The sequence below is a fragment of the Anser brachyrhynchus genome (assembly GCF_964034855.1).
Source record: "Anser brachyrhynchus genome assembly, chromosome: Z".
NCBI lineage: Eukaryota > Metazoa > Chordata > Aves > Anseriformes > Anatidae > Anser > Anser brachyrhynchus.
In genome coordinates, this window is record NC_137697.1 from 23,089,474 (window position 1) to 23,113,980 (window position 24,507).

Here is a 24,507-nt window from a genome sequence, read left to right on the forward strand (position 1 = left end):
ATGCCATTCAGTCTTTTTTATTATAAAAGGCTCGCAAGGTTAAGCAGAGACTTTCAACTTGTTTTTAGTTTGATGTCAACTGTTTCCGTGTTTCTCTGTCACAGTGGCTATGAATACTTCTTTGATGATCTCCTTATCCAAGTGCCTACCTGTAAAGAGAAAAACAGGTTAGCTATTTGTATTTCACAAAAAGCCATGCATGAACCTACAGGTCTTCTCAACAAAGAAAATATTTATTGTATCAATGAGTGAAAATAGAACTTTGATAAAATTAAGCTGCTGGTAACAAGCTTAACTTTACATTTTACGTGCAACACCACATTTCAAGCTGTACATGGAAAAGAGGAAAATTAGGAGGTTTTTTGGTCATAAAAACACTTTGCAAAGCACAGTATCAAGCCAGAAATAAGAAACATGCAACCCCAGTGTTAAAAGCTTTTCAGAAACAAATCGTATTTTGTACACTTTGATGACTATAATCACCTTCCTCACCACTACTGAATGTGCTCAAATAATCAAACTATTCCCAACAACGTTTATATTTAAGTATTTTCAAAATAATCTTAAATATGCCTATATAATTTATGAATACTTATTATGTTATTTTATTTCACTAAAAAGGATAGCACAGATTCTCCTCAGCTGCAATAAAAAAACCAGGAGGTCCTCAGGTATAAACCTTGGAGTGAAGGTTATACTGAACATCCCCTCACTGCTGTTACTCTGGCTAGTTTAGGCTGGTTGCTTTTTACTGGACAGGTCCCAGGACCACCTGCTGAAAGAAACAGCTCCTTAAACTTACACAAAGAGATGCATAATTTATTTTTACCTATTAAAACCAGTCTATTTGTTCTCTTTTCATCTTCCTTCCATTCTACTGCAGTTTCCTCCAAATCGTAGAGCTCGTGGACACCTTGGACTATCACTTGATGAGATTTGCCTTGAATAGATACCAGTCCCTTATCAGAAAAATAACTGTTAGGGTATATAAACAAATCTTTAAAGAGGAAACACTTAAGGGAGGGAAAAACAACTCTGAAAGTAGGCAAACAGGGAAAAGTATTTCTGTAAACTATGCACCAGTTAATCCAAATGACAATGCAGTACGGTCACCTCTTGTAACATCCATTTTCGTATCTTTTGAGTTTGCTGAAGACTTAACAATTACGCTCTGACATACTCTACCTTCATTTGGACAGTTACCTACTACGTTTGAGTAAAATAAAACATCATCTGCTACCATGCCGCTTTAAATATATGCATGAAGTGTGTTCCTACGAAAGACTGATTGCCAGCCAAAGATGATGTAAAATGAGCAAAAATGTTGAGATAATTCCGATTAAGCTCTCATGCTTAGCATTAATGCTATTCTGAAAAAGAACCTCTGGATACTGGAGAAAGAACTAACATTTGTGAGGTAAAATGGATTTAGCAATGGAATTAGAATGGATTCCTGTCAGACTGAGCCCATTAACCCACATTCTAGAAGTTGCATTAAAGAGTTTCCATCACTTTGTGTAAAACTTTGTAAAATACTCTAGTGGCACACATTCTGTCAAACACTTCTACACTTCCCTAAGGAAGTAAAAAAAATATTGAGCTAAGAATATTTCATGAAAAAAAGATCTGCATTTGACAAACTAGTTGGAATTCTACGACTGTCACTGCCAAAAGGATTATCACTGCAGGCAAAATATAAACATAAAAGCAATAAACTTTGGAACCCATTCTATAATTAACTGGGGTTTGTTTGCTTTGGTGTGTTTGTCCATGACTGAGGCTCAGCACACAGTATGTTATTTGCCTCAGATCTCCTGAAGAATTACTTTCATTCCAATGCTCAGTACAACAAAAGCATACTTGTGCACAGCAGTACTGTTTTCAGACAGCTTAAAATGCCATCAGTGGCTAGTTTCTTCTATTTTTAGGAGGGGGAAGACAAGAATCTTCAGTTTTGATGCTGAAAGATCAAAGAATACAACCTTTCTTCCAATGAAGTAAAAATAATTACGTTGCTATCCATGACACACAAGTATTCTCAGAAAACAAACCAGAGCATATTTTCTTGTATTTCTCAAACCTTACTAACTGACAGACTTGATTTTTACTTTTTAATGATAGTCCTTTAAGGAAAATGAAAATATATCCTAAAATGTTACCTACGTTCACCTCAAAACCATGCAACAGAATCACATATGAAGTGTTCATGAAGACGAATACATGTATGTATGGGTCTCATCTTTAAAACTGTGGTTTGACATATTAGAAAAAGTTTTTAAGTGTAGACCACAACTAGTATTGTGCTGCTTTGTTATGTTGAATTCAACTTCTGCGTATTACGTCAATAACTGTAACTACAGATAGCAACCTATAGTTAGAACCCTAGATAAGGAGACGTTTATGCGAGATGGATGAAACCTTTCAGAGCAAAGCAGGTGAAAAATGAAGGACTGACTTTGTTATGTCCTGCTCATTAATCCTGCCACATTGTGTGTTGGGGATGTTTGGGACTGCAAGTCTTCCCTTTGAGTTCACAACAAGTAGGATCAATGTTTGCTTCTCTGTCAGCTATCTCCTTTTGAGTTGCTCCACTGGCCAGCAAAGAACAAGCTGTCTCTACAAGGAACAATGACAAACTGCTATTCTCCCTTTTGTCTGCTCTGCTCCAGCACTGCCTTTGATAGCTCTGTAACTGACAGTACATTTTAAATGTAAAAGAGGGAAAGGACAAAACAAATAAGTTGGTCATTTCAGACTAACCTTCAGTCTTATAACATCCATGGCATGTCCAGTCTTATCTTTCACATTCTTCTCCCACAGAAGATTCTATAAAGAGGAAAAATGTTTTCATAAACAGAATAGTGTGGGATGACTTCCTATACAAAGCCACAATGACTTCAGTTGACAGTGATGTATTATTTACCTGTATAAAGAGATTCAGGTTTTCTTCTTTTATATCTCCTAGAACTTCAAATGTTACTGTCATTATACCCTGCAAATGAAAAGACCAAGTTGTTACTACTGAATGGCATAAACATTTCAATACATTAATTTTAAAAGTTAGCATTCTTTATAACTTGGCCTTATAGAAAAGAAAGTAACTATCTACTACTCCATCCCAAATTACAACAAAATAAAATAAAATCTCCATTTCTCTTTTGCCCTAATATGCTGGATTTTTTGGTTCTGTTTGGGTGTGCACTTAGGGGGCATAACCAATACTCTGGACAGGCTAATACCATCATATTCTATGGCAAAACTCTTTGCTGCAGGTGATGTTAGCTCTCAAAGAAAGCCTAACAATTCCAAATCTTAAAGGCCAGTAAGCTCAATCATATAACTAAGTTTAAAAATGCTATTTTCTTGGCCTACTAATCCTTGTCATTTCTGCTTCTCATCACAGTTCTATCAAATGAAAAATCATCAACGTACTTTTCATCTATGAGTACTTTCCTTTCATAAAAAAGCTTTTTACAAATAAACAATGTAGGAATAGATTCCGGAAATAAAGATGTCTGAAGTTTTATTCCAAACCAACCACCAGCTACCAGTCAGAAGCAGCTACTGTAACAGAAGCTGACAGTAAGAATGCAGTTTGGGATTTACATTTTGTTCAAAAATAAAGGAAATCATATGTCTTCTTAATGTATTTTTGCAAGTACAACCTCTCAATGGCATAAAAGCACACAGAAAATGTTTACTGTACAACCTAAAAATCTTTCAGATTAGTACTTTCGGAAAATTGCTAATTCAATTTAACAAAAATAAATAAAAGCAATAAGCAGCGAATCTACGTGTTTATCCAATGCCCAAGAAATCTCACCAGAACATCCAAGCGCTAACACACTTCAAGCAACTTCAAAACAAGAGAGATAGCAGTGCACTACTTTGTGCACAGCGTATTTTTTCCGTTGACCTTCCACATTAAGTCAATAAACACACTTTATCATTCAACAGGGACTTACAGCCTACTGTGAGAGGAGCGTTCTGCTCTCATTTATGCCTCATTTGTCTCACCAGCTATCTTAAAACTGTGGTTGTTGAACTAGACAGGGATAATAACAATGAATTCTGTTTCCTGCTGGTTGAATGGCTCCACACTACAAAACCAGCAAGAAATCTCCATAGTGATACAAGTATACTATGAAAATTGCAACATTCAGGAATGCTTCTACTGTACTTCAGACTATTATTACAATAACTGAACCCTGTTAAGACAAACATAAGTTTTTATTAAACAAAAACCTATGAATTTAAGATTCAGATCATAATTTTAGTTAAGCAAGAAACTGTTTTATATTTAATCTTTAGTTCCAAGAGAAAACTATAACCATCTTTCATGTTTTTGAGACTATCAATTTCACAGTCAAGACTTGCAGTTCAAAAGGAAAACTACAGGTATCATATGTACTGCATTTTAACTTGAAAATTAAATTCAATCATAACAACTTTCTCCCACGTGCCTGGTGATAGGATGAGGGGGAATAGGCTAAAGTTGTGCCAGGGGAGGTTTAGGTTGGATATTAGGAAGAACTTCTTTACTGAAAGGGTTGTTAGGCATTGGAATGGGCTGCCCAGGGAAGTGATTGAGTCACCATCCCTGGAGGTCTTTAAAAGACGTTTAGATGTAGAGCTTAGTGATAAGGTTTAATGGAGGACTTGTTAGTGTTAGGTCAGAGGATGGACTAGGTGATCTTGGAGGTCTCTTCCAACCTAGACGATTCTGTCGTTCTGTGAACTTTCTAAAAAGATGGCACACTTTTCTAGTCTGCTGCATAAAAATAAAAGTTTGGTTTTTTTTTCCAGCCCCTTAGAGAGCTCTTATAAGTGGGTGAAGTGCACCAGACTGGGGATACCTTGAAGATGTTGGTGGCCCATCACTGATCCATAGAGCAGGGTACCTGTACATAGACTGGGGTCATGGGTGACCCGTGGAGCAGGCATACCAAGGAACTGAGCAGTGAAAAAAAACATTACGTAAAAAACAGCAGAAAGCTACAATGCCGTATCTCCATTCCTCCATGGAGAAATGTTGACGGACTCAAAAACCTACTAGGAAGGTAAGAAAATTTCACACTTGTAAACAGAGAGGGTAGGTGTTCAATCATCCATGTATTTCTTTTGATACCAAACAAGGTATCAGTAACTTTTTATGACTAACACAATATTAAGTAAAAGTCCCCAATGATAGTTGGGGAACAGGTTGCCCAGAGAAGCTGTGGATGCCCCACCCCTGGAGACGTTCAAGGCTGGATGCCCAGGCTGGATGGGGCTTTGGGCAACCTGGTCTGGTGGGAGGTGTCCCTGCTCACGGCAGGGGATTTGGAACTAGGTCATCTTCAAGGTCCCTTCCAACCCAAACCATTGTGTGATTCTCTAACTGATGGGAAGGTTATGTTGAGCTCAATCCTTCCAAACACACAAACATGACCTCTGTCAAGGGACTGGGCAGAAGTGGCAATTTGTCCACAGTTGCTTGGACTACCACTTGACTTTACAGGAGAGGGGTAAAGAACCCTGAAAAGGTGTTATCACCGAAGCCACGGCCCCAGAGCTCTGACATCTGGACACTGTCACTCTTGACCCTCTAGTGTTACCTTCCACCTGATAAAATAGTGGGACATCCTACAGGCACTTGAGTGACCTACAGCATCATACTATGGGTAGCATGCAGGTGTGAGATCAGCCTCACAGCAAAGCATGACGAAACTGCAGTAGCGAAAGTGACAGTAGGGGATGAAAAACCTCCCTGCTCCCACCCTACAAACCATGACTTCGAGGTGGCAGAAAGTCCTTCAAAGATCTATAGATCTCAGTTAAGTAATTGCAAGCTGAGGAGAAAGATCTGAGCTCAGCTAGAATGCTTATAGGATGTGGAGCAAACTCTGGGAAATTTAAGTCATCGGATGTATCATTTTACTCTTCAACTGGGGAAATGCCCATGCTGTATCAAATGAACATCGTTCACCACACATTTCAGGTCCTGAGTGAAACTACAGCTGCTAGACTCTGATATACTGGATATCCAGTAGTGATGTTACTCTGTGTTTGTACTTTTTAATGGTTTTGTTTGAGTATTTGCTCATATACTAAGGTATAGTGAATAAACTAAACAGTTGAGTGTCTTGGTTTGGTGTTTTACAGAAATAGGGCCTAAACCTTGCAGTAAGCACTACTAATCTCTGTAACGTACAGCAAAGGGGAAAAGGGTAAAGTCTACAAAGGAAATAGGTAAACTGTTACACTGCTAACCCCCACAATCCAGTTGAAGGAGTATGCAATGGAATTTTTCAAGTGTATATTCAGACTGCTACACTTTTATACCTATGCTCTGATTCTTAGAGGCAACAGGTGAAATATGATGTAGGTATAAACTCAGTTTCTGATGATATAAGGGGTGGAGCATATAATCCACGTATGTTCACACAGCTCTTACACAAGCATTTCTAATACGTGTAAGCTTACAAGATTTGTGTAGCAGGAGGCTGCACTGGTGAGGTATGTGGGAGGAGGCCATCAGCTGCCTGGTGTCTCTCAGGACCTGTTCCAGTCAGCTTTGAAACTGTACAACAGCGAAAAATAAAAACAAAAAAATAATCCCACTAAATCTTCAGCCATTCAGAGAAGTATATGGCACCCTGTTAAAACAGAGAGAGACAACTCCAGTCATGTGGGACAGCAGATTCTTTGGAGGAGGCACAGCATGCCAAAGGGGTTACACATACCCCTGAGGGATGGCAGCCTGTGCTTTATCCACAGCACAACAGAACTCCGCAGGGACTGCAGCACGTGGGTGAACCAGAGGGCAGTAGCACCACAGAAAAGTCACTGAACAAACATCCCCAACCTCTTATGCCAGTCATTGCCTTGCTGGATGAACTTGGATTGACTAAGTGTAACCCACCAAAAAAAAATAGGGCAAGCTGAGGGAAAGAAGGGCAGAGAAAGCGGTATTCACTTACGCATTTGTGTAACTGTTTTGAAGTTTTCTGTTGTTGTTGTTTTTGTTTGTTTGTTTTTTCCCAGTATTAAATCAGTAGGCTTTTGTTGCCTGGCAATAAACTCTATAGTTCCCTTTTTTAAAAAAAATTGTTTTGCTTTTGGCAAGGTTCTAAGCAAAACAAAACAAAAAGACTGATTACAGCAGTTGGAAAACCAAAAAGAAACCAAAAAAAAAGAAAATGAAAAGGGAGCTTTACTAGTAAAACCTGTATATCAAGGATAAGACAGATGCTTGAAAGCAGCATTTAGCCCAAAACTGTTTGTATTCTGTAGGGATGACAGACCAGATCCTTTTTCCTTGAGTCTGTGTTAGAAATTCAATTTGCAAACCACAAAGAATACTTTATTTGCTCTGTATATAAACAAAAGCCATGAAGGCAGAAATGCGTTTTACAGCTGCATTATGCAAGCATAATTTTATTACACACAGGGATAGAAGATTTCTGCATTGACATAAATACACATTGGGTTGCAGATCTGGAAAAACAGAACATTTTAGAGTTTGACAAACTAAAAATAGTATCAACGTAACTGTTCCTAATTTCTACCATACACATACTTGTAAAATTTACAACTAGTTTAGGGTAAAATCTACTTGACTATTACAAGTCAAACTGTTGCTATTCCTTGTGAAAGCAATGGCTAGCACTCAGAACAGGAATATACACCCCCTTAACCTCCTAGTTAAGTTTTAATAAAGCTTCAAAAAATGCAAAGTACGTACACAGACTATTTGGACACAAAACCTACAGGATAGAGATCAGCTATAAATTCATGACTCAATTCTGCAAATATTGAAGAGTAGTGTTTTTTGTCTGTTTCAATAACCGTCTCCAATATACCTGAGTAAATGATGTGACTGCCTGCAACAGTGTAACTCTAAGCTATTTTTGATAGTGTAATTTACTATATACATTTAGAATGTATCTACAAAGTACACTGCAGTAGACATTCAAGGTAATCTTCCAGAGGTATTAAGGCATTCTACTACCTAACTGAAACTTTCTGAAAAAGTAAGATGATGAGCATGCAATGGTTGCAATTATCCTCAACAATTCTCTTACAAACAGACTGAAGCAGTGTCTTTGGTAGTTACCTTATCTAAATGTGCTTGTGTTGTCTTCACATGCTCAAGTTTTTTCTGCAAACTGAAAATAAGTAAAATTAAATGTCGCATTTGAATAGTATGGATGTAATGTCATTATTTTGAAGTTTACACAAACTCTTCAGTATTGCAGAGCAAAACTAAAATACCAAATATCACACTCAGAATAACCTTAAACTGTTAGTTCCGTATTAATCTCAAAATAGTTACATTTAATTACATGGTTTGATCTTGTTAATGGTTTGTGTTAGAAAGTTTGTCACAGTTTACCTGTTGTATTTCCACTCAACACATTACTGACAATCATATAATATTATTTTTATAATGTACAAAACAGATTTTTTTTTCTACATTAGAAAAAAATTTAAAAGTGTGTGATAGAGGAAGGAGTGATTGATGTTCCAGCCTATATGGTCAACATATTCTTGTTTGAAGTTGTAGGATTAAAGCTGTGCATCAGCTAAAGAGCTAACAAAGTGTCTCTAATCACAACAGACTAATCAACTGTCAGACTGACTTAAAAGATTTGGAGATCCGTTTTTATAAACAGGCTAACAGTATTGCCCTCTAATTCATTTTTAACAATCGTGTCACTATGTAACTTCCATTGAGAAGACAATGAAACAGGTAATAGTTTGAATTAAAAATACTGTTGTGAAACAGCAAATCACATTAAACACATGGAAGCTTATAAACATTTTTCTGACAAGAACAGTTGCAACACTAGACAGTACTCGCTCAAAAATAAATTCATTATAACTATGGATTCAACATCGTGGAGTCACACACTGCACAGGTGTGCTGAGGTTCAAATACAAGAAAACACAACCTCAGAAAGAAACTATTTTACATGAAAAAAGGATCACAATATTGGCGCTGTGACTTCAGTCACAGCAAGATGACAAAGATTTTTGGAAATCTGGTGAAAGCGGACCGAGGAAAAACGTGAAATTTACGAACTGGTAAGAATGAGCTTAAAAAGTTTCAAAAAGTTCACATGCAAATACGCTATTTAGCCAAGTTAATCATCAGGGTGTCTTGACACTGATAGAGTTCAGTGTTATGCTTTTCTCCTTCCTTTTTTGGTTCTTCAGAAAATAAAAACTCATGAATAAATAATCAAAATACCAATTTAAAATTATGCTCACTAGCACACCACCACATTTTATACTTTTGTATTTTTATAAAAGAAAAAAAACCTTCTGGTATCAGGGGGATGTCTTTATTACTGTCAGCGACACAGAATATTTTTAAAAAATAAACTTAAGTATTAAATTATCACTCAAGGCATTCACCAATCTGAAACATGCCTGAATATTACAATTCCTTGTTTGTTTGCTTAAAACATAAACACAGATTATAGTACGAATTAACAGTATACTTAAGTATTTATACTTCAAATAAGAACAATGTTGATACTCCTTTGTGTATGAGCAAAAGTAGGAGCTTGCATCATTAGTGCAAGCAGGGAAAACTAACTAGAATCTGTCCATGTAGTGGACATTAGCTATCAAAAGTACTTTAGGAAAAAAAAAAAAAAGTACAAAACTATTGCTTGTGAGAATGAAATCAGTACTATAACACTAAGTGAAATACTACATGCCAGCTTCTATTCAACTCCAGTGAACAGCTCACTCCTACTGCACAGCGTGTCTTCTAATTTAAAATTGGTCCTCTCTTCAACCTTAAAGAACCTGGGGACTTCAGGGAACCAGGAACATATTATACAGCATTTGCAGTGGCTTAGAATGCTATGGAACTTCAGTCCCTCTTGGTTTTCTGTGAAAACTAAGAAGGTCTCCAGTTCTTCGTGATGTGAAGTGAGAAAATTTTTCAAAATCCTGTAAGTTTTAAAAGAAACTTACAAGTCAGAAAAAAAAAAAAAATCAAAATCTGATTTATTAGTAGTAGTATTAAAGCAAAACTTAAAACCTTAAAAAAAACTTCTGTTGCATGCATGTCCAGTGGAAAAAAAACTGTTATTTATAAAGTGAGAATGTTAAACAACCGACTTAACTAGAATTTGTACCAGAAACCCTGATGTAGACTTTGCCAGCATATATCTATTTCATGCCTGTATTTATACAATGAACATTATTTCTGATAAAAGACAGTGAAATTCTTGCCATACCTTATTCCAGATAGACTGTCAAAAGCATGCAGGTCCAACACATTGGAGAGATCAACTCTATACAAGGGAAGAAAAAAAAAGCTTTGTATTTTTACTGCATTTAAAGATTTTGCATAGTTCAATGAATCATCTTTGAAATAGCTTTATGTTTCTGTGTTTTTTTTCTGGTCTATTATTCTAATGCCACCAAACACAAGTAGCTAGCCTTAATTTTGGACTTCGGTGGTTGGCGTTCTCTACTACAGCAAAAAGCAGCTTTTAGTTACACAGTCACACAAGCACAAAAACAGAACTTTGAACAACATAGTTTAAAAAAATAAAGGTCAAGAAAGTATTTCCAGAAATATAAAATCCCTCATGATGGCTGCCTGAATAATGTAAAGTTCCCATACAAGAAAAGGAATCTTGAAGTTCTTCCTGCAATTATTCTGCACCCTTAATATTTACTAATATAATTCTACAACACACGTGTGCACTAAAAAAACTGGCAGATACACAAAATACTGCTGAAATACATGCAGTTATACTGACACACAGCCAAGAGAGCTGAAGTTTTTAAGTTCACAACTTGAGTTAAGTACATTCCCCTTCATCAAACCACTGACTGGCCCCTTCTGTACTGGATTCCTGCAGCTTTATTAAAAATAAGAGTCTATATCTATTTTTTAGACGTTTCAGTGCAAGTGTATCTGGCGTGTACCACCGTGAGACCGAAGCAGCAACTTCGGCATTTGCAGCCCTGGACAAGAGCTGGCTGAGAAAAATCCACATTGCTTGGCCACTGAATTCTCCGAACTAGAAAACCATGAGTACTTACAGGCTGTCATTTTCAGAGAGTGGATTTCAGGAGAACATAAAAGCCATACACCTAGAAACAAAGTTATTTAAAAGCTATTCTATCTAGAGACCTTGTTTGAGAACATGGGATGCTGAGACTTCTTTTCGGAAATGGCCATAGTTTGATTTTATTTTTCAAACACTGGTGGAACAAGGTGGAACACCAAAACCTCGTTCAGCAGAACAACCAAGCTGCATCTGCTCAAATAATCACTAGAAATATGCTATGATGCAAATGTTACTACGACGAATTTCAGCTCTAATATCTGAAGCTAAGACTGATGAAAAAACATAATTTGAAATAGGCAGCACCGATCATATTTACTTTTAAGAATAGCTACCTGGAACACCTGCATAAAAATATTTTGTTTTATAAAAGAAATATACTCATTTGATTTGTAACAAAGGTTTCACTGCTAATAGCAACTGACAGCTTTATAAACATATTTAACATGGCTGAAGACCAGGAATACATTTACAGACAAGACATTAAAAAGAGACTTCTAGAGTGTAGCCAGTATTACTGTATTATTATGAAACTTTAATATCCAACAGTAGCTTTACAAAGCCGTATCTAAGATGAAAGGTTTATAATGTAAAATGCATAACAAACCCTCTATAAAGTTCAAGACTAGCTTCAGTGCAAACTGTTTGTCCTCAGCAGTCTTCTGAAAACTCGTATTTGGTTTATAGAAACACAAGAAATTGTTTTTACATGTTGGATTTTGTGGGACAAAAACCGTAATTAAAGAAAAATGTTTTCAAATGATAATAAATTATTTTGGTGCCTATTTCACTTCTGAAATGTATCACTCACTAAAGAATATTTATTGGTAAAATAACAGTTATCACTGAGGATTGTACCTGAGGTCCACTTAATTTAATCTCTCTAACATTGGCTGGCATCAAACACTCACAGAAAGTACAGATGTGAACATTACGCCTCACACACAGGATTTCCCTAACCCTCCATGGACAGATACTAATTCAAGCCTCAAAGCAGTAAATTTAGTATGCTCTTCAAAATTGGTAGCCACTATAGATTTCTTTTTTTTTTTTTGGCACATTACAAAAATTGGCCCCAAAGTTGTAATCATCTCCTTCAGGCAGTTAGACCGGTACACATTAATAAAGTTATATCCTGCATAAATTGTGTAAGAGCTTTCTTCCCACCCCCAAACACAAAGAATTCTGTTGATGATTTCTGTTCTCTGCCTTGCAGCAAAAGAACATGGAGCTCTTGATCCGCTTTCTCAGTATCACTATTTTCACTAAAACTCTCATGTTGTCCCTTCTTTGATTTCAGCTTGAACAATCTATTACAAGTCTTTTTTCATAAAGACTTCTTTCCTAAGCCCTAATTTACTTCTCCACTCTTTGCCACGCATAAAATTTCCCATTCCTCCTAAGATGAAATCCAGAATTTTAAGAATTTATATAATGTTCTGAAATGCTTACTTAACAGGAGAAAAGGGAAATGCTACAACTGCATCTCTGCAACTCCATCACTTCACAGCATTTTTACACTTGCTCTTAACCTTAAGGAAGATGCTAATATCTTTCAATCTTTTAATATAGAATCACGGAAGGGACCTTAAAGATCAGCCAGTTCCAACCCTCCCTGCCATGGGCAGGGACACCTCCCACCAGAGCAGGCTGCTCAAAGCCCCATCCAGCCTGGCCTTGAACACCTCCAGGGATGGGGCATCCACAGCTTCTCTGGGAAACCTGTTCCAGTGCCTCACCACCCTCTGAGTGAAGAATTTCCTCCTAACATCTAATCTAAATCTCCCCTCTTTTAGTTTGAAGCCATTCCCACTCGTCCTGTCGCTGTCTGCCTGAGCAAAAAGTTGCTCTCCATCTTTTTTGTAAGCCCATTTTAAGTACTGAAAAGCTGCAGGGAGGCGTCCCTGAAGCCTTCTCATCTGCAGGCTGAACATCCCCAGCTCTCTCAGACTTTCTTCACAGGAGAGGTGCTCCAGCCCTCTGATCAGCTCCGTGGCCCTCCTCTGGACTCGTTCTAACACATCGATGTCCTTTTTGTTCTGGGGAGCTCAGACCTGGACGCAGCACTCCAAGTGGGGGGCCTCAGTGGGCAGAGCAGAGGGGCACAATCCCCTCCCTCCACCTGCTGGCCACTCCTCTGTTGATGCAGCCCAGGATGCAGTTGGACTTCTGGGCTGCAAGCACACACTGCTGGTTCATGTCAAGCTTTTCATCCACCAGAACCCCCACATCCTTCTCCGTAGGGCTGTTCCCAATGAGTTCTTTACCCAGATGCTACACTTATGCTATACTTAAAGTATATACATACATTAAGTGAAGAAATGTCACTGCACAGAGGTCATGTAAACAGCGATCTCAAAAATAAGATACTCAAATGTGGATATTGTAAAATTTGTAATCAACTTTTACCTCAGAAACAACTGGGCCTCACAAGTTACTCTAAATACAAGATCTGGGTCACAAGTTACGAGAAAAACTGAATTCCTGCCTGTAACACTCCCTTAAAAATCTGCTATGTTTTTGGAATATACTGAAGCCATTAAATTATGTCCGCATTAGCATTTCTCAGAAACTTTCCAAATGCTATTATTCCCAAAGTAACAGCATTACTAAAAAGCAATTTTAATAATTAAAAGTTACATTCATATTAAACTTAGACCAAAATGCAGGTTTTGCTAAAATAACATCCATGAAACATGATTTGGTACCTAGTAATACTGGCCAATCTAATACCTTGATCTTTGCGTCTCTAGAATTTTAGCAAATCCATTTACTGACCTAAAATAAAACAGAAAAAAGCAGAAGTGTAAAAGCAATTGTAATAGACAGATTGAACAATCTGACCATGTAAAAAAGCACAAGAAAGAGCACCGCAACAACTCCAATGCCATTATTAACAAATCGAACAATCCCACAGATATCCCAAAAGGCTTTGCTTTTGTGACTTTTTTATACCATAAGATTGAACTTCACAAGTTCTAACAACAAAATTAGTGAATATAGTGTTTTCTTATGTGAGACTCCTCCTGATAGATACTGAAACACATTTTGACTTTTTTTTGTTTTAGAGGAACCATTAATAAAGTAGCAAGGTATTTCTCCATTTTAATATTTTGTTTATCAGTTTATTGAGAAAGATGGCACAAGCCTTTGATCGCTCATTCAGTTCAAACCACTGGTTCTTTTACACCCAAGACAATTATTTGGAATATCTTCTATAACCCTTTGTATTTGCTAACGAAAACATATCTACTAACAGATTCTCCCCCTCCTACAAATGGTTAACTCAAAAATGGTAACAGCTGCCCCGAAATAAAAGAAAGTAGACACTTAAGACAAAGGCCTTCCCTTAGCAGATAATATCAGATCTTATGTAGGCAAGCTGTTAAGACTGTGGAAGCTCATAAATGTAATGGACATGTCTTTTTAAAAGTCTCTTTTGCAGTCTCTTTTTCACTGCTGACTAAACGATGTATCAGAATAATCATGAGATCTAACTTCTGTATTAGCAGTAAGAACTGTGGTTACACAGAAAAATAACATTTGAGCCAGTACAGCGTTACAGGTACACCAAAAGTTTCATACCTGACAGATGTTCTGACTTTATTCAATTCTTCCCCTGAAACCAAATCTGTTTTATTGATGATTATAAGATCAGCTAATGCAACCTGCCTATATGTTAAGAAAAAAAATAAAAGACACTTGAACAAACAAATTATTTCTGTAAGGCAGAAGCAACATCTCTCCCACATGAACACAAAAGTATTATATTGTTAGTAAAGAAGAGCAAGCGTTAATCAAACAAGAACATCATGGAGTATAACTACAATACTATTGACTTCACCTTCGTGTAACTCCTCTCCTTTGACAGAATTGGAGACTACTAAGCTACAAAGGCTTGATGTAGAAAGGCTAAAAAAAAGTTATCTACTCCAAAGTGTTTGGTGATTTATGAACCTAATTCTCTTGCATGTACTCTTCATAAAGTGATATCGGAAGTCCCTGCTTTATGAAGACTGCTATTACTACAATTACATTTACTCATTGTGGCTCCACATTTAATAAACAAAATATTTCTCTATCTCCCATTCTACTTTGACTATCTGACAGATCCTAACGTCATTCTTTTTTGCCCCCAGTACAGGTTATTTCCCCATATTTTATGTAAAATTCCATCTCTCTTAAAACATGTATTAGAAGAGTTAGGATGGAACATGAACTCACTTTTGTTTTCTACCTCATTAGATCAATGTAGATTGGTGTGAAAGTAAAGAAGCAAAAAGATTTATAAAAAAATTTAATGACCTTCCATATCCTTCCATAACTCAACATACAGTTCCAGTTGCTGACAACAATAAAAAATAATTAGTCTTTATATCCATACCGAGATGCTTCATTGACAAGGCCTTCTGGTTTCTCCTCTGTCAAGTGCTAGACAAAAATTAAAACAATTGGATTAAGGATGTTCAAATAACGGTCAAATTCATTTGCGCATAAAGTAAGCCAAAAACATTGCAGCCAAGGTATGATTTTCAACAAGAAATAACAATGACTACATCTTGGTTATTTTAATTACTTTTTAAAAGTTTATATACTCATCATTACAGAAGCTTAACTTTTCTTTAATGAAAACTTTTTTTAATTTTTTTTTTATTAGAATGCCGAAGAGTTGGAAAATTATATTATAGTATTTATATTCAGTTAATTCACGATAAATCTGAAAACTAAAGTCACCATGACATATAGTAACCATGGAAAAAAATATTTGAATTTTAAAAGTACAGTGATTTTCCTAACAAGTGTGATGTCATCTAACGGTTAAAGATGTACTAGGCTTGCAGTACAGGAGTGCATACTACTCCAAAAAACTTGAAAACCTATATATTTATAGTAAAAATTCACAACTCTTTCTGGGTTTGTATGTATAAACTACTCCTTGGCGAGTCTGCCCATCACCACTGTGCACTGCCTATGCAAGCAGTAACTGGGCAAAATAATTAGTCAGCACTGCCAAGAAAAGCAGTATCTGGTTATGCTGCAGGAGCTCAATGTCTTACCACCTGCAGCTTTGTACTACACTTGTGTGCCCAACAACGTCTCCCACAGAATTAAGTGAAAGAGAAGAAAATGCCCCCATTTCAATCAGCAGTGCAAAGTGTAGCAACTTAAAACCATATTTTCATCAATAATTTAGAGCAACAGACTTCATACTCTAACAGAAGACATTCAGCTACAAGCCATCTTTTGCACACCCTGCCATTAAGGCAGTAATGCCTCAGAAGCATCACAAACACCTGGAAGAGTTGAAATTTTAAATTGACATAATATTTAAGAGTGCACCTCTGATGCTTTACATATCTGGGAAGATCATCCTGTGCATTCCTTCATCAGCTCTAAATGTATCAGGAGTATTATTTTAAAATCAATTTCTTGAAGACACAGGAATACCAAATGAAAGTGTAATTAATTTTCATTTGAAATGTGTCAATTAACAAAATTTAGAAAACTATTGTTTAAGTGGAACTTAATTAAAGCAATTGTTAAAAAATATTTGTCAAAATGAACATTATTGCAATAACTTTTTTAACGTTGCAAATCTTTTTCAAATATGTAACAAAGCCAGTACCTTACCTGCAATCCATGCTTTGCATCAACGACAGATATAATGCCTAAAAGAGAATATCAAAATGGAGTAAAACTGTTAGCCGTTTTCAGCATAATTCAACAATTTCTTAGCTTCCTGTGCAACTAGTAAAATGACGGCATCATCACACTTAAAACTGCTCATAATACTTCCAATGCTTCCAATGCATCTCAACATTAGACTTGTCACTTTTTTTTGTTTTTGTTTAAAAAAAAAAAAATCTACTGAGCCAGGTAAGAGAAATTCATACCAGATGGATGCCTCTCCTTCTCCTTCCAGGCCAAAGCAAATTGGCAGAGAGATACTTCCACAGATCATTAAAATAAATTAAGGGGACTGACCAAGGTATACAGTTATTTTAAGTGACCAGGAATCTGCAATTGTCTTAGCAGAAACTTAGGAAGCTGTTTCCTACACAACTGAACGCTTCCTTGACTAGCTGGCTGTTTCACAGCCGAAACAAATTGTTACGGGGACTTTTTTTTAATCCAAAATCTAAGTTTTCTTCTAGCTAAAAACAACAACATTCAACATGCTCTTTAACTACTGACAGTTTATATTACAGTAAACTCAGATATTTAATGGAACAAGCAAATGTTAGAGCAAACAAGAGTACAAAAGACAAAAAAAACACAGAACAGAAGACAGATGAGTCCAGATACTAACTTAAGAGTTCAGAAAAAAAAAAGAAAAATGAAACATTGAATAAAAATAATAGAAACTGAATAGAAACTGTAATATTACTCCTGAGTAATGTTTAATAACATCTAACTAATGAGGTGTTTTGTTTTTGATTTTTTCCCCCTTGTATCAAAATCAAGATCTCTCATTATCTGATCCCTCTGCAAAACATACACAACTTTTGCTGGGTTTAGTGAACTGAAACAGCTCATCAAGTATACGAGCATCAGAGCAAGAAAATGGATCTCTGTTGTTAAATCTGGGGATGTGAGAACCAAGATTATGTCTTTCAAACATCTTCTGAAATCTTGCCTTAAATTATAAGAATACATTACACTAAACACGGGTACAGATAAACAAGCCTGCGCTGCTTACCATCAAGATAAATGTCACTTCCCAGCTCAGAATCAACCCAGAACATGGAGGCCACAGCTCCTAAGAAGAACAGTAAATTTAGCTGCAAAAATAACATTAATAGTGCTGTATTTAAAATTCTTCTCTTCCAAATTCAGGTAGCGTCACAGAGGTCAAGTACCCAACCACACATTTTATCTATCAGCTGCTACATTATATTTGTGTGCAGATCAACAGCTATGACTAAGAAAAGCTTTAAAAACCCCACACAGATGCACATAAGTTGTCTGAACTAGCTTAGTAACTCAGTAGTATTAACTCAGTGCTGTACTCATTGCATGGCTCCCTCATTTTTAAAGATTTCTGCACTACCCCCTTCACCCATTGTTTCCAGGTCACTGTGCACACATTTTATATATAAAAAAAGGGGGGGGGGGGGGGGGCATTTAAAAGAGATAAAACAGTTAAAGAAAAATGGTATTGGGACGTTTGGGAGAAATCAGCTCCCTCCCAAGGATCTTTTTTGCTTCACTGGCTTTACTAAAATGTCCTATGCAGCTTCTTACATCACAAATCAACAGTATGAAGAAAGTCAAGAATAACTGAAGACAGAAAAGAACATTTTCCTTATCTCAGATCTCCACAAGAAAACTTCTGGCCTAAAATATTTTAGGATAAATCAGGTTAACACATCTCTAACATAGGTTCAAACTGCAGACAAGTATTATACTGGAGGTTTAACAGCGTAAATCATGACTGATCAATCTGTCAAGGCCATTCCTGGCCTTCTTTTCTGATGAGTAATTTCTCTGTGGACCAGGGCAGTCCACCGCATGCCATTTACCTCAACTCTAGCAAAGTTTTCAACGCTGTATTCTAAGACATTCTTGTAAGCACACTGCAGCATTACCAATCTAAGCAGAAACACAACTAGACGAAACTGGTTGGACAATCAAAATCTGAAGGCTGCAGTTAATGGGTCACACCCTATTTGGAAGCCAGTATAAGCAGGGTATTGCAGGGGTCTATCCTGGCACCTGTCCTTTTCTAACCTCTTTAGCAGCAGTCCAGAGTAGGAGATAGAGGACATGCCTGCCAAGCTCACATTGAACATCAAACCGGGAAATGGACAGTCAATATGCTTAAGGGTAGGGCTGCCTTTCAGAGGGGCGGTCAGGAAGGAAAGGGCAATAGGAACCTGATGAAATTCAGCAAGAATGGTCAAGCCACACACTAAGGAAAAGCCAGCCCCTTGCAACTATACAGGCTAGGCAGCAGGTCTATGGAAATGGCCCTTGGGATCCTGGTCAGCAGAAGCTGTGCGATCAGTACGCCATGGGATTAAAGAAGGCCAACAGCATCCCAAGCTGCTGGAACAGGAGCATGGCTGAGGCAGGTCATCTTCCTCAATTCAGCACTTTTAAGACCATACCTGGATAGTACTTCCAGCATGGGGATCCCATGTACACAAAAAATGTCAATACACGTGTATGAGTTCAGCACAGGATCACAGGAACAAGGGGTTCAGACCACATATAGCAGAAATACGCTTTTTCACCATGAAAAGGCAGGCACAGAACAGGCTGACTAGAATTGTTCTATCACTCCCATTCTCTGACTGAATACCCTGCAACCTGATCTTATATCTTACGCTGCTTTGAGCAGGAAGTTGGACTAAAGACCTCCCAGCATCCTTTCCAACCTGAAATAGTCTGTGATTATAAAAAATATAAATGTAAAAATTACGTAACGTAAAACAGAACATACTAAGCTGATAAGCCTAGAAGAAAAAGAATCAAAAAGTATTTGAACCACTGTGGTCACATTCTATCAAGGATTTAGAAATTTGTGACCTGGAACCTGTGTAATATATATGGCCTAAGAGCACGCTACTCCTTGCTTTCTGCTAGAAAGACCCTGTGAAATAGATTCTAGGAACTGTAGGATGTGCTGCATATTTATGAAACAAATCACAAGGTGTCGTGAAACAAACCAATTTAGCATGTATCAGTGCCCCAATATGAAGGACAGAAGGAGCTAACAGCAGTAACAGTACTTGTATTTTTCAATTATCAGACCCTTCATTACTGACAGGCTGTCTAAGCAGAAAGAAGAAAACAATAACTGAACTTATTCTAATGCCTAGAGCTGTCCACCTGAACTGACAAGACGCAGTCCTCCAAACATCACTCTGTATCAACACCAAATACCTGTCAATCGTTTACAGGGCTTACTCATGCAGGCTATAGCAAAGGCCACAAGATCTAATGGTTTTCTGGTATCTATTGATTTTTTCCAAAAAGCTTAATAGTTTTCCAATTTGACTCAAATAGGATTTGTGAGTAACAGAGGCCAAATCAATGTCCTTCCTTCGAAAAAAAAAAATTACTTTACTATGACAACTATTTAACTTTGAGCTGGAAAGTGTCAATCTATTAAATGGGAAACAACTGAATTGCCAGTAAGAATTTCCTTCACTCTCAATCAACGACACATTTTTAATTGGTATGGCTCAGAGACAACCATTTAGATAGCTATTACTAACATGAACTCCAGTTGAAACACCTTTTTATAATAAATATCATTAAACAGCACACAAGGAATTTGTAAGATCTATTACTGCCCTCTACATACCAAACCAATGTGTTAGTCTGGTTGGCAGTACATTTTATGACTTCACAGAATACAAGGCTTATGACAACCAACATAACACTAAACTAGATGATGCTAATCTATACCTTGAAAGGAGAAATGCAAGACAGAAAAGACTACTGAAAGCTCGCAGATTTAGAATGCGCTTCTCTTCTCCAAGCCTTACCAGCTGTTTTCTTGACAGACATATATTCTAACTGGATTTCTGTTAAGCTTTAGAGTCAATCTGAAGTTTAAAAGTTTAAAAACACCAACAAAAAACACCACAACCTGTTTGTGCACCAATTCCCTTAACCAGTTCAGTTTCAGTCTATACAGCAACCAAAGCATGTGACTAGTGACTCACCCCTTTATAATACATTCTGAATGGTGAACTGACCGGTGAGCAAATAAACACTTCATAAAAACAGGATAATTATAATGGTTATGGAAAACATACATAATGTGAACTACCTGGATCTGCCAAACCAGTTGTTTCTAACAGTATATAGTCAAATTTTCCTCTCCTTTTCATGAGGTTCTCAATAGCCTTCACACCATTGTCCCTGTAAGAAGAAACAATTAAACCTGAGAACAGAGAATACAAGTAAAACATGCATAAACATGTTTTATATAAACACATTTCTCCATCTTCTCATGCAGAACACAGTGACAGTATCATCAAAGCAAAGGTCTGAGTCAGGACTTACAGTCTACACTTAAAATTCGGTCATCAAGATGTTGTTCCAGTATCAGGTAAACAGCAGTTTTCTGTTTTGTTTTAGTCTGAAAACACTATTTGCCCACTCCCAAGGACATAACAATGCTAATTTAAATGAATATTCAAACACTGAAATAACTGTAAAGCAGGGCTGTGTGAATGTGTAACTGTTTTTATTTGGAAACAGATTTTAAAATGAAGGGGGGTAGGGGGGTGGAGACTGATCAATGTTCTCCTGTCTTTCTCTATCACATATAGCAAAATCAAGATGCATCATTGACTGAAATCGCAGCTGATGAAGTCAAAACATATGGTATTTTATGTAAGAAACCAATGTATTTAAAAAAACAGTAGTAATGGCGGCATTCTTTATATCCCGCCATACAACACAGTACAATAGGATCTTTGTTTTCCCCTTACTAATCCAATTGTAAGGCATAAGGCCAGTTCTTCAAACTTCCTGGACAAACAAACCATCACCTTTCTTATAAATTTATCACAAACAATCTGGCATTCAAACAAACATGGGAACAAAACATAACAAAACCAAATGCACTACTACTTTTCAACATAACCATCAATTTACAATTCAGAATACCGCGTTTCGTTAGGTCACCAAGCCCACCCTCTACCCTTTCTGAGGAATAAAATATTCAAGTGTTAGTCAATATAGAGCAAGAAACACCAAGTAAGGATTTAAACTGGAAATTAGTTCACCTGAGGCCTAGTTCCAGCCTTCCTGTTTAACAGCATATACTAGTAACAGAAGACTGAGAGCTCCTTACCCTACAACACCCAATTGGTGTTTAGACCAACGCATTTCTAAAATACATTTCTACCTATCAAATTCCAATTCTTGTTTTAACTGAGGAAAAGAGGTCACAATCAACACTACCATCAGTTTTATGAATCAAGACCTCGATCTCCTCTCCTCAATTCCCCAAAAACCCACTGTAAGAACTTGCGTAACAGTCCTTCCTTACTTTACTGAACAGCACAGGCAGCCATTTCTGAGCTCCAGCCATTCTTCATAGAGTTCTCCCCCTTGACTGATTGCCAGGGATTTCTCCAATGCACTTCCTGGAAAAAGAGGAAGTACTATAATTTGAAATCAAAAATCTGTGAAAGAATGCCTGCAAAGGAGATATGAAAGACTCAGGTTGGCATACATTTCACTCTTAAATTACATTTTGTTTTCTAAGACTCTTTCTAACATGTTGTTCATAAATCAGTATTTTCCATTTTCTGAGAAATTTAAAAAACAAAGTCAAACTGGTTCCACAAACACCAAAACCCAAAGGATAAACATGACAGCACAACTGCAACTAACTTTGCTAAAAGCAAGGGAAAAGGCTATGTTATTTTAGGCTCCATGACCAGAAATGACATGCATATAGAAAAAACACCACCACTAAAGAAAAACAACACTACCACAGTGCAAACTGTAAGCAACACTGACCATTGTAGAGATATAAAATCCATCCTGACACCTAAAAATCCTAGGTACAGAAGCAAAAAGGTCATAGGACCAGAGAGACCATGCATGTATCTCCCTGTTTTCTTGGTCTAAGATAATTTGTGATCTGTAAGTGACTAGGGAGAAATGGAAGAAAAGCTTATCCACCAACAGTTCATTTTAATTTCCATCTGCTTAAGAATGAGTAGACCAAATGGAGGTACAGCACTTGTAGCAGCATAATATATGCATTTACTTGACTTCAAGGAATTGAACTGATGTACAAAACTGATTAGCACATAGTATTTTCTATTAATACCAACCAAAAGACTTTTTGCCTTTTTAAAGGGTGAGTTATAACAATAATCTCAGCAATGAATTTAGAACTTCAATGTTCTTGATTTCTAGAAATTTTACATATATTTTACAGGCAGAAATAAATAATAATAATGTTTCTACAGGTGTACATACCTTCTCCAAACTCATTGAGTATCACTGCGATTTTTTTACTATGTTGTTCTGTCAGTATGTAATTTAGAAGTGTTGTTTTCCCAGCACCTAGAACACAAACATAATTTCTGATATGGTTTTAAAAGTGGCTAAATTTTCAAATTAAAAACAAATACTACTGTGGGCACACATACTTCAGACGAATCTAATCTCTTTTGAAATAAAAATTTTCAGTCTCACATCCTGCATTCTATTATAACATTGTAAAAATTAACCCGAAGATATATTTGAAGGAGACTTCGAAGAACTATTAGCTCATTGTATCTCAGCTTAAAAACGAACAAACCAAAAAACACAGTCTTCTCTACACTAAGTGTCAGTGCTCAACTAATTTACAAGTCCCTTACGAGCTGGGCAGTCTTTTCCTTGAAAATTCATTTTTACTCTGTTAACAGAATGAGCATTTCTTCTTCTACCTCTCATTGCTTCTTCTAAGCAGCAATTTTGTCATCAGTGGTGACTGTACGCTAAGTGCCATGAGACGAGGCATCATTAAGCAACCTGCAACACCACGCTCTGAGGAGTTTCATCCCACAAAAATCACAACTAGGGGAGCCTGGTGAAACAACTTGCCTTTGCGTCCTCAGGTTTCTTTGAGGGAGGACAATGGAGTACAAAGTTTTAAGACAAGTTTTGGAAGGGGGTGTGCACTCCTAGACTTAACTGGACCTTTACTGTATATAGCTTTATGCGGTGTTCCAAACCACTGCGTTGGTTTAAGAGAGGGAGAGCAAACCTTTCGTTCGCAAAGCCGCAATTCAGCCTGCATTCAACTGCGACAAACCTAGCACATTGCTGAGACGTTAAATGGGGCCACCATTAAATGGGGACACCCCACGCGGCGACGAACCCACCGCCCGCAGCGCAGCGCCTCACCCAGGTAGCCCGTGATGATCGTCACGGGGATCCTCCTGCCGGGGTCGGGCCCCTCCGAGCCGCCGGCGGCGATGGGCACCAGGGCCGGGCACTCCTCGTCCTCCATCACAGCGCGGCTAATGGCGGCCGCGCCGCCCTCCCTCAGCCCGCCCCACGACTGCGGCGCACGCCGCCACCCCCCCACACACCCTCCCGCCTCCCCTCCTCCCCCGCCGCCGCCGCCGCCCGTCACGGCCCGCTGTGAGAATGCGCGGCCCGCTTGGGCGCATGCGCGTCTGTGTGTAGGGGTTGGTAGGAGGCGTTTCAGTAACGCAGGTTTCAGTGCGAGCTGATAAAATACGTGTCTTAGTCCGGTTTGTGTGCTTGTTTATTTCTGCGGCGGTACACACGATTAGTGTTCGTCTTTGAATCCTCTTGCATTTTTACGGGTTAAAACATCCCTGTGGCGTGAACGGTATTAAATGATTTTTCTCTCTGGGTAAATAGTTTAATTCCTACTTCGGTCGTAAACGTGTAAAAATCTGATCTAAAAATGATAAAAGTAGTTACATGA

At 37.5% G+C, this 24,507-nt stretch overlaps 1 protein-coding gene across 7 annotated transcripts; it reads right to left on the minus strand.

Moving 5' to 3' along the window:
* Positions 1-24,125, minus strand: LOC308185538 (zinc-regulated GTPase metalloprotein activator 1A-like). 7 transcript variants are annotated; one of them, XR_013943447.1, is made up of 15 exons: positions 23,955-24,119; positions 23,040-23,126; positions 22,096-22,192; positions 20,866-20,957; positions 17,782-17,841; positions 16,713-16,750; positions 15,466-15,512; positions 14,667-14,753; positions 13,815-13,859; positions 10,239-10,295; positions 8,099-8,150; positions 2,924-2,992; positions 2,761-2,826; positions 830-940; positions 1-149 (listed from the first exon to the last, which is right to left on the minus strand). XR_013943447.1 is itself a non-coding variant. In XM_080573787.1 (15 exons), exons 1-15 carry the CDS (start codon positions 24,058-24,060, stop codon positions 76-78), a joined length of 1,107 nt encoding a protein of 368 aa, XP_080429913.1. In that variant the 5' UTR covers positions 24,061-24,118; the 3' UTR covers positions 1-75. The 7 variants fall into 7 exon arrangements, 5 of the variants coding, with proteins under 5 accessions (XP_080429913.1, XP_080429915.1, XP_080429914.1 ...); XR_013943448.1 differs by having other exon boundaries at positions 830-975; XM_080573787.1 differs by having other exon boundaries at positions 830-959; positions 23,955-24,118.
* Positions 24,126-24,507: the final 382 nt, after the last annotated feature.

Bases quoted from the DNA above. Each gene is read 5' to 3' on its own strand.
- LOC308185538 (XM_080573787.1), bottom strand. From the start codon at position 24,060: ATGGAGGACGAGGAGTGCCCGGCCCTGGTGCCCATCGCCGCCGGCGGC. The intron at 960-2,760 runs GTTAGTCTGAAA...TTTTCTGATAAG, and splicing joins TGGATGTTATAAGACTGAAG to GGACTGGTATCTATTCAAGG. The intron at 150-829 runs GTAAAAATAAAT...TTCTCTTTACAG, and splicing joins AAATAGACTGGTTTTAATAG to GTAGGCACTTGGATAAGGAG.